At 41.8% G+C, this 14,948-nt stretch overlaps 1 protein-coding gene across 3 annotated transcripts in view; it reads left to right on the top strand.

Annotated features, from left to right (window-relative positions):
- Positions 1-13,209, top strand: part of SNRPB2 (small nuclear ribonucleoprotein polypeptide B2) — a 16,710-nt gene extending 3,501 nt beyond the window's left edge. For all 3 annotated transcript variants that reach the window (XM_019549140.1, XM_019549138.1, XM_019549139.1), the window contains exons 4-7: positions 6,057-6,197; positions 7,932-7,985; positions 10,860-10,948; positions 12,830-13,209. In XM_019549140.1, the coding sequence (XP_019404685.1) occupies positions 6,057-6,197; positions 7,932-7,985; positions 10,860-10,948; positions 12,830-12,989 (444 nt within the window). In that variant the 3' untranslated portion in view covers positions 12,990-13,209. The remainder of the gene's footprint in view (positions 1-6,056; positions 6,198-7,931; positions 7,986-10,859; positions 10,949-12,829) is intronic.
- Positions 13,210-14,948: the final 1,739 nt, after the last annotated feature.

The following is a 14,948-nucleotide window of genomic DNA, read 5'->3' on the forward strand; positions in this document are numbered from 1 at the left end:
TCCCCAACCTGTAAGTGTGGTGCCGGTTCTTCCTCCCCATGTGCAACACCTTGCACTTATCAGTGTTAAACCCCATCCTATTCTCATCCGCCCACCGTCGCAACCTGTCAAGGTCAGCCTGCAGCCCATTGCACCCTTCCAGTGCACCCACATCCCCCCACATCTCAGTGTCATCAGCAAACCCGAACAGGGCGCTTTCCACCCCCTCATCCAAGTCACCGATGAAGATGTTGATGTTCTTTCCACCCCTGCCCCCGTAGCATCCTGACTCTGCCCTGCAGCATGCACAGCTCCTGCCTCTTCTCCTGTTCACATTTGCCACTTAACTGCAGTGCTGGTAGCCTGGTTCCTTCCTTTGTTGCATGCAACACAAGCAGCCTGGCCCCCTCCCCATGCCACATGGGCACCCTGGCCCTTCTGTCATGTGCAGAGCTCGGGGAGTGGTGGCTAGACAAGAGCCTGTGGTTCTGGGGCTGCATGTGAGCTGTAGGCCACTAGTTGGACAGTCCTGCTCTAATGCAACAGGCATGCTCATCTGTGGCTTGAACCAATATTTGTGGCAACTTTTTAATCTGGTAGCCATTTCACTTCTTAACTTCATCAGACATGAATGATTGAGGCAGAAACGTTATAGTAACTAAACAAAAAATAGTAAAATTTTATTTAAAGAAAAGTATGGTAGGCAGGTATAAGATAACTTAGCATTTCTGGGATTGGGTGTAAAGTTAAAAATGCAACGTTTGACATAAAATAGTAATGCAGCCGTGATGAGGCCTGGGTCTGGTGTCTCTGAGAATTTTGAGAAGGGGTGAGGGTGTGTGCATAAGGTCCTGAATACCAAAGCACTTGAACATTAATGAGGACAACTCCAGATGTGTGGACTGTATCTGTTTTGGGGTATAGAAATCTTGTTTTGTATGAAACATAGAATCAGAGAAATTAAGGGCATCTTCAAATTTAATGACAAATATTATTAACACAGAATTGAGGTTGTTCAGTAATAGGCTGTACTTTTCTGGAATAGTGAGTTCAGCAGAATGCTAGCATTTGACACTCAAACTTAAAACTTACTGTAGATTTTTCTTGCTTTTGAGTAATATTCTTGCAACATGCCTTCTCCACAACTGAAGCACACTACTCAGAAGGAGTATCACATCTGCTAAATCTGTACAGTCTTCAAGGGTGGGAAAATTATTCCCATTATAACATTTTACTTTTGCTTACCTACTGGCACACCTACACACTGTTCTCATCTTCCTTGTCATTGCTGATAATCTTTATAATAAACCATCAGTGCCAGGCTGTTGACAGTCTACACAGATGCAGCAGTAAAATGAGGCAAAGGATTGCTGCTTGTGTCCCCCCTCCCCACATTACTTACATGGGGATCAGGCAGAAAATATCAGAAGCCAGGCTTGGCCTTCCCAGATCATCTCCTATCAAAACCACAGCTTAGTCAGCCAACTAATCCCTCCATCACCGTCTAATAGCATAGATCTGTGGCTTAGTGCCAGTTAGCTTCATACTGGTTTTTCCTCTTTAAAAAAAGATAAATAACAGCTTTGTGGCTGAAATGCTGGTTAGCTAGGTGTTTTGTGATTATTAATGAAGTGGGGAGAATGTGTGTGTGTGCACACTTGTGTGTATGTATGGAGATGTTTGGAGTTTTCAGTTTTTTTCCCCCAAAGGAGTGGTAGTCATCCTTCTCTAAATGGGGCCAAGGTTGAGTGATTTGAGACTTTTTTTTCTGGTTTGATCTCTAACTGTCCAAAAAAAGTTGCTGCTTTTGGCAGCTGTACCTCAGGAACTCCTGGTTCAAACAATGCTCAGCCTATGAAATTTGATCCTATTGTATACTCTCTTGAGGCATCCCAAATTTCAGAGCAATTCAAGTAAGCAGGGAGAATTCAGAGCACTTGGTCAGCCTTTAACTAGGAAGAGGCTGTCTTGATGCAGTGTGGAACTGATGTTTTACTTTATTAGGAGAATTAATGCACATGCACATGTCTACATGTGATGCTACATCGCTGTAGCAACACGCTACAGTGATATGGCATCCTTTTGGGCAAAAACAGTGACATCGCGATAGCAATGGTATAGTGTGTTGCTATAGCAATGTAGCGGCTAAAAATAACCATGCAACACAGTACAGACTATTACTGTGCCATCATTTAGTACTTCCAAAAGGATGTACTAAATGACAATGCAGTAACAATGGTGCCATAGGGGCACATGTTGATGTGCTCTCTGTTAACTGGAAACATAGTTGGAAAGAATGAATTCAAACTGGATTCAGATGCTATATTTGCTCCTTAGCGAATATTTCATGCTGAAACGTAATGGGTTTGTAGCCGCACTTTCTCAGTATTGTCCTCTCGCTTTCTAATTAGGAAGAGTCCACATAATGAAGATTTAACTATACACAAGTTAAATAGCTTACTCAACTTTAAATTCAGTAACAGGAATAATGAATATTACTGGTAACAATACAGTAGTAGTAAAAATCTTTCAGAGGACTGTTGCTTTAATAGTTCCAAGTTTCTGCTGTCACTTCAGTGGAGGGCCTCTTGCTTCTCTGTGTGTTGCTGCTATGCCTGCCCTAGGGAAGAGTACAGTACAAATGCTTGAGTATTCAGAAAATTTTTAATAGGATAGCAGGGAGCTAGAGATGCACTGCAGACATCTGGCATTACCTAAGGTTTTTTTTTCTTTTTTTCCCCCTAGGTTAGGAAGGAAACCTGTATTTGCTTCGTGTCCCAACTCTTTATTTAAAAGAAAAAAAAAGTTACCCATTAACAAAATACACTGTGGATTCTGTCCTAATAGTACTTTAATAGTTCTCTTCCAAAGTCGGGCCTCTAAGGTATTGGGCACTGTCATCTGAGCACCTTGTACATCCAGGTGTTAAGCCCAGGTTAGCTTTCATTGTATGCATTTTAAATTCAGCCTATTTAAAGCCAAAGTTTCATAGTGTTTCAGCAGTAAAAAATGAAAGTACCTGTAGATGAATGGATTAAGAGTTTAATGAGGAGGTTGCCACTTCTTGCTTGTGAGCAGAAAGCACCTTGATCATTTTACTGATACTGTATCTTTCCACAACTTTTGAGTAAATAACTTGCTATTTATTTTCTCCAAAAAAGTTTTCTGCATTTTATCTTTTAAATAGGCTGTTGCTGATATGGCTTTCTTTTCTTCTAGCAGTTTTCAGTTTATGGTCTAGGGGAAAAAAAGTAGGTCATGCATACTACACTTAGATGGATTATGTGGTCCTGGTTTTTCTTTGCTGATTTCTGTTTCTAATGCAGATATCCTGATGCCTCAATACAAATAGGAAGGAGCATGGCTATCTTCACAGGAGGCTGCTGGTTAAGGAGTATAGGGGCTGTTCACTAAAACTTAAGCTCTAGGTATAAGCAGGAGCTGCTGGGGGAGAAGAGGCAGAAACTGCTAATGGGACTTGAAGGTTCCAGTGAAAATATGCATTTAAGAGGTGTAGAATCTATTAGCAGGGAGCATAGGAAGAGGACCAGGCAACAGGGAAATTGAGTAAAAGCAGTTAGCAGAAATGCATTAGGGAGCTGAGACTAACAAAAGAAAAGAGTAGGAAACAAGCAGAAGGCTTGATAAAACTCTTCTGAAAAAAAAAAATCCTGCCTCAGAGCAATTACTAGGAAAGTAGTTCTGTATTCACCTGCCACAGGGATGTTGGGAAATTGGAACCCATGGGCCAGTTCTAGCTTGCAGAGCCATATTATTTGGCCTCCAGGGCTCCCCGCTGGTCTGAAAATTTGGCTGCAGGGGAGAGGTGCCAGCATTAATTGCTGCTCCCCAGATGCCAAATTTCTGGACTTGTGGGGAGCCCTCCAGGTGGATTTTACAGTCCTTCACATTGAATCAAGTGCATAGGACCACATCTGGGTGGCCTGGGGCCTGACCTTATAGGGGATCCAGCCTGTGGGCTAGCCCTGCGCCACTCAGCCAACCTGCGGGGCTGAAATGTTGAACACCACTGCCCTAGAGCATTCTGTTTAATCAAAGGAATTAAAAACAAAAAGCCCTTTTACCTTCCTAAGTCAACTTGATTAGTGTACAATGCACTTCACTTACTTATGCATCGGGTAATACATAATTTGCTTAACTGAATAGCACAGGGGTGGGCAGTTATTTCTACTGGAGGGCCACTCAATGAGTTTGTGAGCTGTTGATGAGCTGCACATGTCAAATCTTTCAGAAGAAATCTTTTAACAAATTATAGATTTAAAAAACCCCAAACAAATTATATACTAAAAACCAAACATCTACTCTAACTTTATTTCAAAAAATATTTTTTGTCCTGACTTTTGTGTTCTTTTTAAATAGCATATGTAGAGGCGATTGCATAATGGTTCAAAATAAAGTCTTACTCTTGTGTTTGGGGGGTGGTGGCGTGAATACCTGTGTGCTAGGTCCTGGGAGCTGGTGGGGGGGGAGGGAAAGGGGAAGGAAACACGTGGAGCAGAGATCACCTGAGGAGTGGAGTGCAGATGCAGTCTGCCCTCCCTCAACCCCTATCTGGCCCACTGCTGCTTCTCGGAGCAGTCCATACCATGCTTCCACCCGCTGGCCCCAGACTTGGCCTGGGCCATGCGATGGCTTCCTGGTGGGGATGATCCTGGTGCAGCTGCAGCTCAGGGAGTTGCTCAGCTTTTCCCCCCATCCCCGCAGCCCCTCTGGCCCCAGCTGTGCTGCTCCAGGTTGGGAGCTGCAGCTGGGTGACTCCTGCCCCAGTGTGCAGGGCTCCTGCTCCAGCTTCTGGCCACCTTCCACACACTTGGTCTGCAGGTGACTGCTCACTGCCGCCAAGTGAGCAGATAGCAGCCTGCCCTACATGCTGAGGCAGCAGCCACCTGGCTATAGCTTTCACTGGTCCAGAGTGGCGCAGCAGGGCTAGGAGGAGAGGAGCCATTGGAGGCAGGGGGAACACAGCAGCAGCTGGGGGGTGCAGGTGCTGTGGGAGCTACCTTGCTGAGAAGAAGTGTGTGCTGGCTAGGGCCAGGCCAGCAGGCATGCACAGGAGTGCTATGCGAGCTGCCCCAGACAGGTACAGGCAGGGCTTGGCCCCATGTGCAGCGCTGCACAGGGCCAGATGTAATCAGTAGGTGGGCATCTGCCTGGGGGCCAGATCTGGTCCATGGGCCATATTTTGCCTACCCCTGGCATAGCGTGTGCCAGTACCAATTTGTTCCCTGTCGCTTACACTGTAACAAATGCCAGTTAGCTTCATACTGGTTTGGTGTGTGGGGGGTGGGGTATTAAGTCCTGAAACTATGCACTTCAACAGAATATGCTTATTTGGAATAAAAGACTTGCCATTCCCACTCAGAATGAATCGATGATTACTAAGTGTGGTGTGGGTTAAACTCAGGATAGAGTGGTTTTTTAGGCAAGAAACTCCTGTAAGCATTATGAGGGTCAGTCATAGTAATACTTCCTCTTCCCAGCCAAATATTTTTTTTTCAGTAATTAAACTTGCATGTAAAATAAGTACATCCTTGCTGAACTCATAGGTGTTATTCAGCGTAGTCTACTTCTCTGTCAATGGCTTTCTCACTGCTGAATTGGGGCAAGTTTCACAGTGTCATAAAAATTATTGTCCTTGTTCAGCAACTCCTGCACAGCTTCCATCATTTCGCTGTCATCTTGAAAATGTCACCTTCAGAATCTGCCTTTCATGTTCTGCCCAGTATGGAGGATGGGACCATACTGTCCATCCAACCAGTGAAGTTGCTTCTGTCATGTAAAAGCTGGTGTGCAGGCAAATGTTTTCCAGAAACAGTACCTCAGACATGTCTCTATTGCGAGGAGCTTTTGAATGCAGTGTTTGAGTTTCTGCAGGGTCTTGGCATAGGAGTTTACTGAGGCCTCCTTGGGGAAATAGACAATAAGGATAATGTCTTCCCTGTCTGTGGCTTACTTAGGAGATTAAAAATTAGGAGACATTACTTCGACTGACCCTTGCATTTCAGCATTCCCCGTTTCAGTGTTCCTTATAAAATATTCTTGGCTTGTTTAAACAGCGGATCCAATATGCAAAAACAGATTCTGATGTGATCTCGAAAATGCGTGGTACATTTGCTGATAAAGAAAAGAGGAAAGAGAAAAAGAAAGCCAAATCCCTGGAACAATCAGCCAATGCAGCAAATAAAAAGATTGCTCAGGTAAGTTGACTTATGAAACGCAACAAAACTCCAATTCTCCAAAACTAATTTGAAAGCTACCTTCTGTTACGGAGTAAACTCTTTTAATGTGGTATTTTTAGAGGGAGAATTTTTGAGCATTGACTGCCTATATTTTTTTTAGGGGAAATATGTAGAAGACTAATGCCTTTTAGTATACTATACTAAACTTTTTCTCAAAAAATTTTACTAAACTTTTTCTCAAAAGATTTTATCTATTCAGTTTGTCTTCAAAGCAATTTAGCTGCAATTTCTTCTGAAGGAGCAAAAGTCTCTTAGGGGAATTGTGTTAAGATAAAAGTTCAGTTTGTTTACTGAAAGGCACCAGCAGTGTTTGCTCATTCTGCCTTTCCACATAGTGTATATGTATCAGTAGCTTAGGAGTGCCTTTATTTCCATAAAGGTTTTTTGATCTTTCTTTAGAAATAAATATTAGCTGTTGGCAATACTCTTGCAAAGTATCAAGGCACTCCAAACATTGAAAACTTTTAAGGGAGTTTCTTGCTGAGAGCATCAGTAGCTGGCTTTGTTTTAGTGCAGATGTGAATATTAGTTTTTTACCAGAATCTCTATGAAGAGATTCAGTTGCAAGAATTGCTTTGCAGAAAATGTTAAAATTAGCAAACTTAGAGAACTGATCATCCTTCTACATAATGCAGTATGTAAAGAGCTTTATTCTGCTCCGTCTGAAACTAGGCTGTCAAGACAAGTTCTAAAGGATTCATTTCTTTAACATATCAGATCAACAATGCAAGTCGGAATCCTTTCTCTGTTATAATTGATGCAGACAACAGACAAGTAATCTTTCTTTCCCTAGTTCCCAAATATTTAAGCAGTGCTTAGAGAGACTTTTTAAAGACACGGGTCTTTAGATTAAGGTGTGTAGGCTGCCAATCATTATAGAGTACTCTCTGGCATCTTTGGGACAGTTGTTTGAACGTACAGTACAAGTTGCCATTGTTTCCAGGTGAGAGAAACTGTGTGAGAGGGACAGTAGCAATGAATAGAAGTAGAAAGCGTAGAATTTTTGCAGACACTGCTTCCTTATCATTGATGTCAGCTTTAAAAATGCCTAAATGCCTTCACAATACTATACTTCCATATGTAAGAATGGTGACGTGTCCCAATGATGTAATATGATAAATGGGAATGGGTTTGAAGCACAAGACCTCTCCTTTAAGATGTAGTCTACATTAACAAGTGTGAGAACTTCTGTACCAAAGTCCACTGGGAAAAACTAAAGCTGTTTCTGCTCCATATGTGGGAGGCTTGGTAGACAGAGCTGTAGTTACCTTGGTTTAAAATAAGAGAGGCATTATTTAAAGAATTCAAATCTGTATTTGCAAGTTTTTGTGGGAGTATGTGAATATGTCTGTAACTCGGATACAAAGCATTTAATGCTGCCTTAAAATTGTGATCCTTAAAATGCACACCAGTTTTCCAGGAAGCTAATAAAATACAGTTTATTTATGGGTAGGTTGCTTGGCTTTTTTAACTAAGCAGCTTCCAGCGAGTATTCCACAAACCATGACTAATGTTTGGACCACATTTGCAAGGCACAGTTGTGTCCCATCCCCCCCCCCGCCTTTGTAATGCTATCTCAGATATCAAGAGAACTGAGCCAATGTTCAGGTATCTTTTTTCATATTGAAAGCTATGCAGAATAACTTGAATTTTGGTAAAGCAGTATTCTTTCATTAATGTTTAATTTTGTAGGGAACAACACAGAACTCAACAAATGTCCAAGGGACTTCATCACAGAACCAGCAGGTAATTTTTGAAACTTTGCCTTAAAAGAAAAGAGGCAAAATAAAATAAAACTTGACTAATATTTCAGACTGTATGTACTATACATAGTTTTCCCCACTTTTGGTAGCATTTCTTCTGGGATACTAATGCTAAACTGTACTAACATGCTTTAGTTCAAGTTCGCTGATGACACCAAGCTGTGGGGTAAAGTGAATACACCAGCAGGCAGGGACCGCATCCAGGCAGACCTGGATAGGTTGGACAAGTGGGTGGATCTGAACAGGATGCAGTTCAACAAGGACAAGTGCAGGGTGCTGCACCTGGGGAGAGGGAACCAGCATTATGGTTATAAGTTAGGGGCTGACCCTGTCAGCAGCACACAGGCAGAGAGGGATCTTGGAGTCAGGATTGACTCCAGGATGAATATGAGTCGCCAATGCAACCGAAGCAATAGGCAGAGGCAACCGCGCCCTGTCCTGCATCAACAGGGGCATCACTAACAGGTCCAGAGAGGTCTTGTTCCCCCTCTGTGCGGCGCTGGTCAGGCCACAGCTGGAGTACTGTGTCCAGTTCTGGGCACCGCACTTCAAGAGGGACGTGGAGAACCTGGAAAGGGTCCAGAGGAGGCCACTTGTATGGTTGAGGGCCTCCGTGGCCAGCCCTATGAGGAGAGGCTGAAGGACCTGAATCTCTTCAGTCTCTGTAAGAGGAGACTGAGGGGGGATCGTGTGGCTGCCTACAACCTTATCAGGGACCACCAGCAGGGACTCAGGGAAAGTCTGTTCACCAGGGCCCCCTTTGGGGTCACCAGGAACGGCTACGAGCTGAGGGAGGATAGGTTTAGGTTATATATTAGGAAGAACTACTTCACAGTAAGGGTGGCCAGAGCCTGAAATAGGCTTCTGAGAGAGGTGGTGTTCTCACCTTCCCTGTAGATCTTCAAGAGGAGACTGGATAGGCACCTGGCTGGGGTCTTATGACCCCTGCCACCCCCAGTGCTCCTTCCTGCCCACGGCAGGGGGTCGGACTAGATGATCTGTCTAGGTCCCTTCCGACTCACTGATTCTGTGAATATTACGGTATTTATTTGAATTCAAGACAACTCCCCCTCAATTATTAGATTCTATATGTAGAAAATTTCTTGATAATTTTCCATGTATAGAATCTAACTATTGGAGGGCAGTCTTAAATTGGTTCTCATCAACCCTAGTGGGGAAAACAGTGGTAGCAGAGCAGGTGGTGGAGGTCAGTTAGTCGGGGAGGCAATAAAGGAATGGGGCTGGGACCAGGGCTGTGACCGGGAGAGGCAGGGTGTGCAGAGTGGGTAAGGTAGGCTGGGCAACAACAGCAGCTATGACCTGGGGCTGGGGCTCGTGGCCTGCTGCCTTGTACTCTATTGCAAGATAAGGGGCTCCCCCCATATTAAATTGAGGAAGGGGGTGAGTTGGGGGAAACTTGTCTTGGAATCAAGTAATAGGCTTATTACTGGAGTTGTATGTTTTAGTTTTAACTGTAATACAATATAAGTGGCTTAAAATTTGGTGAATAGCAGATGGTAGAGGAAACAAACTTTGTTGCAATTGACCCAACAGATTGCATGTTTTGTACACTTTCTGAGTTTTATGTTCTGGGGTTATATTATCTTCATTATTCTCAGCTGCTAAGTGACCTTGAGAATAGCCCTAAACAGTTTAGTCCAAATAGTTATAACTCATGATTAGAAGGTGAGTAGGTCTGTCAGGCTGAGAATCTAGAGAGGCGAAAAAGTCTCTGTCATTACAAGTAAGTTCTTCTGTCAGATGTAGAAATTGAGAATTGGACTTAGGTTTTGAGAATTGCCATCTGCTATTGAGGATTATTTTTATATATCATATGCAACATGGCCAAGAAAAAGTTAAACTATTTGCTTTGTCTGAACATAATGTTGAGCACTCTTTTTCCCCCCTTCCCCCCAATTACTTAGTCTAAAGTTATTTTTTTGACATGACAACAATTTAGTGTAAAGCAAGTGTTGCCAAACTATGGTATAAGTGGCATACATAAGCCTGTATGGCATGTGTCAGATGACAGAGGGGGCAGACTACACAGCAGCAGGTAAGGCAGGGAGCAGAAAACGGCAGGAGATCAGGCAAGAAGTACAGGGCAGGAAGTGGAAAGCAGAGGAGACTGGGCAGGGTGCACTGAGTAAGGAGCAGAAAGAGCCAGAGGTTGGGGAGGGGAAAGGGATCAAAGTGCCACTTGGAGTTATGGGGCTAATTTGTGGCATGCCTGGCAAAAAGGTTGCCCCCCTGCTAGTCTAGACCAGCATTTTTCAACCCATAGGTCATGACCCAGAAGCAGGTCGCAAGTATATATGAAAGGGTCGCAAACAAACTTTTAAATGGATTGTCCGTTAAAGGAGAAAAACGTGGGAAACTGGCTTTTTCCTGCGATGGTCTGCTTGGGAGCCTCCATGCCCCCAATACTGCGGCACTGGGTTGGGGATGCTGGGTGAGGGGCATTGGATTGGGACTGGCCAATATTTACAAATGGGCCCTGGTACAAAAACAGTTGAGAACCACTGGTCTAGAGTACTGGGCTACTGACAGTCAACTTTGTGTTTAGATATTTGTTTTGAATTTGGACTATCTACATACTTAGAATGAATGGCTTGGAAATAGTCATGTTCCCGGAAATGACTGTATATTTTAACGATGTACTAATAGCAAAGCAAACCAACCAATTAAAAATACATACTAAATGAGCTGTGTAGTTCAACCAAGAAGTAACTGGAGGTATTTTGAAGAACAGTAATAGTTCGTTAGCTCTTTAATTCTAACAGATGTTGCAAGTTGGAGATCAGTAGCAGCCATCTACTTCACTTCTGTATGCTCTCACTTTTTTGTTTTTTTCTAGGTGCCTGATAATCCGCCAAACTATATACTCTTCCTTAATAACTTGCCTGAGGAGACAAATGAGATGATGCTATCCATGCTGTTTAATCAGTAAGTCATGTATAGAAAAAACTTTCCCTTCACATTGCATCTATAAATGCAGTTTTTTCTCAGTACATTAGGCAGTAGCTGGGGATAGGTCTGGTCAGTGCTTGGCCATGCTGTTAAAACTAAAGTTAACTTTGATGGGTTTGTGGCTTGGCTGCGTGCCATTGTGAAATAGTTAATTTCATATACGTTGTTTATAGCCATTAGATGACGCATTCAGTTACCTGGTGATGAATTGAAGTTGATGACTTGGAGATAGTGCTGGATTTAGGCTTAAGCTACTTAAACTACAGTTTAGGGCTTCACAATATGGGTGGCATCTAAATAAGAAATAAACCCTGACTTAATATCAAGTTTTATAATAATCAGTTGGTAAGTAAAGGAGATATGGGACAACAACTCTCTAAATATGGATATTTTTGTTCTAATATGACAAAAATATACATACAATAGATCATTTTTATCATAAGGGGCCTCTTAAGTTGGTCATAATTTACAGCACTGCCTGTAGATGAAAGATTTCAAAATTGCAGGAAATTTTAGAACTCTGACTAATTACTTTGCAGAGATCCAATTAAACTGTTTAATGATCTTAATTTTTTTTGGCTTTTTTTTTTACTTTAGATACAGTTCTTAGGGCAAGGGATGTGAAATATGGTGTGACCTACAGCTTTATTTTCACAAGCTTTGAAAACCGAGCTGCTGCTTGTAGTGTCCCATCCACGTAAAAGGCTTCCTTTTCTTATAATATGCATTTCATATCCTGGTTAATACTTTGGCCCCTGAAATACGCAGCTTTGGATATTAGTCAAACTTTCATATATTACTGTTGCTTTTTAAACAGTTTAAACATGAGCAGTGGATACTGCATGTCACATTTTAATCCATCATCATGGCATTTTGAGGTTTCACTCATGGAAAAAAATGGGTAAAATGCATCTTGGGGTACTTTTAGGCTGTCTCTGCAAACTGAGGCTAATGCATTTCTATTAATTAGGTTACTTTTTCTTTGAAGGCTTAAAAGCTATGCATTTAGGGGAATTTGTTTGCTTTTTTAAAAAAAAGCATAATTCTGGCTCAGCTAAGAGTAGGCAGAAGATATGTCCCTAATTCTGTCATACACTAGTTTAAATTATCTACGATCAGACACTTTTTCTATTCAGTAACTCTTTTTCCCTGCCCCTGAAACTTTCTGACATTTTAAAAATATTAACAGCTGCATGAATTTGTTCCAGGTGTTCAAATTCATCTTGGGGTTGAAACTGAATTTGGAAAGTTTACGAAATTCAAGGATAACTACTAAAGCGATAAGCACCTAAATAGGGCTATAATCTACTACAGCAGTGATACTACAGTTTTCTGCTTTAGGCAGAAAGCTTCTCAAATCCTTGGATTTCAGGGAAGTCTCCCTTGCTTGGTCCCTGTCAAAACTGCCTAGAAAGCAAATGGAATGAAGGTTTGTTGCCTCCAAAGCTGGAAGTGTTAGAGAGGAAATCACCCCTCCCAAATTTCAGGTTTCATGGGGAGAGGATTCTCAAATGGAATTACTATCCGGTGAGTTTTGTTTGCTCAATAATTCTTTGCAAATATTCACCCCCAATAGAGAAATGACCCTGCAGCTTCATACTGCAGACATGACAGCTGCAGTGTGAGAAGCTTTTGATTATTTGACTTTCAGCAACTTCCTTCACATAGTTCTCATTTGAGAAGTGAGAAGCTACTGCAGTATTTCTGTTCCTGTTGGTTGATTGTTGTTTTAGTGAGCTGTTATAATAAATTTTAGCACCTAGCTGGGAGACTTCCTGTCAGGCATAGTGAATATTCTTTTACTGATTGTTTTTGTTTTTGTTTGTCTGTTTGTTTGTTTTTTGTTTTCTTCAAAAGGTTCCCTGGTTTCAAAGAAGTACGCTTAGTGCCTGGAAGACATGACATTGCATTTGTGGAGTTTGAAAACGAGGGACAGGCCGGAGCTGCTCGTGATGCTCTCCAGGGGTTCAAGATCACTCCATCCCATGCCATGAAAATCACTTATGCTAAGAAATAACATCAGTGGACATTATTTAACATTTTTTTTTTTTTTTTAGCATCATACCTTGTTTTTGCCCAACCAAAGTATCTTTATTTTTTTGAGGAAGAATAAGGAGCCATTTGTTGTAAAGCTACGAGTAAGAGAGCTGTCAAATTTTCTATACATTTGATAGTAACTTTTTGTGTGCTAAAATAATTTTGTAAAATAAATGCAACTTTTATTTGTGTTTAAGCTATGATGGTGTTGTTTGAATCTTTCTTACTGGATTGTTATATTTAACAGGGTTTTTTTAGGTATAGATTTGCTTAACTCCTTTAGTGGTGATCTGCTGTCCTAGGAAAGACTGTCTGAAGCTGCTGTATTTCAGACAAGAAAGATTAAAGTAGCAGTGCCAAATACTGGTATATTCAGATTAAATGCAGCATCATTATTTATGATTTTTACAACTTGGAAAAACAGCTGTCTCTGTAGCCAGAGAAAGCAAAGTTTAAACCAACAGACTGTTTTCCAGTGCCGTGGAGTAGCCATAGATTAGAGAGTGAAGCATGATACTTAATGTGGCTTGATCTCCTGGAGCCTTACCTAGTAGAAAAGGGCTTGAGGGCAAAAGGCACACAGACAACATGTATAGTTCTCTTGTTCACTTTCTTTTCTTGTATCCAGTGATCCTGGTGTTTTTTAAAGAGTGGTTTAGGGAACTCTCTTCTACAAAGTTACTGCAGGGAAATGTGATGGTGTATGGCTTCTGTCCAGAGTAGGATTTAAATTGATTCAATTTTTTCAAACTCCTTTGATTTAAAATTGGAAGTTGGAACAGAATGCTTTTCACTACATTTTTAGACCCTACAGAAAACTGTATATCATGAGGTTTACTTTAGGGAATTAACTGGGACTTGGGAGACCCATGTTTAATTCTTTGGTTTGCTTCAAACTTCCTGCAGGACCTGGTACAAATCACTTAATTCCTCTATATTTCAGTCCTGCATTGTAAAATGAGATTAATAGTTTGCAAGGAATTTTGGGATAAATATGTGATGATACTGGGGCACTTCAGTTTTTGTGCCTCTGGTACTTAAGCAGTTTTGATGTAAAAACTGTAAATCAGTAGGTCCTAACAAACCTTAGGCTTTTTCTACACCGAGGAAATAATATAATCCAAGTACATTCTTGGTGAGACCTGCACTGTACTGAAAATACATCTTTTCCTGGGTCCTTTACCATGGATAGTTTTTAAATGAAGACATGCCAGTAGCAGATTTGTCTTCATCTGCTTCTACCATTCTCTGCAATCTACAGTAAACTCCCCTTACTCCCACACTTGTAAAATATTTTGAACAAGGGAAAGATGCCAGGCTATGACTTCTTCATGATTTTTTCCTTTCCCTCGGGAAGACCATTAGAATTGGATCTGATGGCTAGATCAGAAAGTACATCAAAGACTAATCATGTTTGTTTTGATTTTAGCGAAATAGGTTTTGTGCAAAATGAGCTTTTCTGCTCCCAAAAGTAGATTGGAGCATAAGTGTTATTTTTGAGCAAAGCTCAGTGCTTTCTGGAGAATCTGATGATATTTCAGGACAAAGTGCCTTTGTTTTTTGTGTGCTTCTGATTTGATACTGGGTCCAGCTTGTAGTTCTTAAACTTTTTGGGTCAGTAGACTACCTTCAGCTGTCATGATCAGGGATCTAGATTTTCCATTTCCCTGTGGGGAAAAAATGGAGTAAACCATGGATTTTCCCCCCCTTACAAGAGTAAAACGTGTACTTCTCATTTTAGCAGAGAAACCCACAGATTTTGTAGTTTTGCAGCAAGCCCTCTGCAGGCTGGCACAGTTCCAGCCAGCAGGGGGCTGGGGGGAGCAGGAGCAGGGTGGTCAGGCAGGGGGTGCTGTGTGCATGTACATGCACATGGCCCCAGGCAACCTGCATAGCAGCTCCTGCAGGTAAGGAGCTGGGTAAGTGCAAGTAAGTGAGA

Source organism: Crocodylus porosus, unplaced genomic scaffold (genome assembly GCF_001723895.1).
Source record: "Crocodylus porosus isolate Cpor-Errol unplaced genomic scaffold, CroPor_comp1, whole genome shotgun sequence".
Classification (NCBI taxonomy): Eukaryota; Metazoa; Chordata; order Crocodylia; family Crocodylidae; genus Crocodylus; species Crocodylus porosus.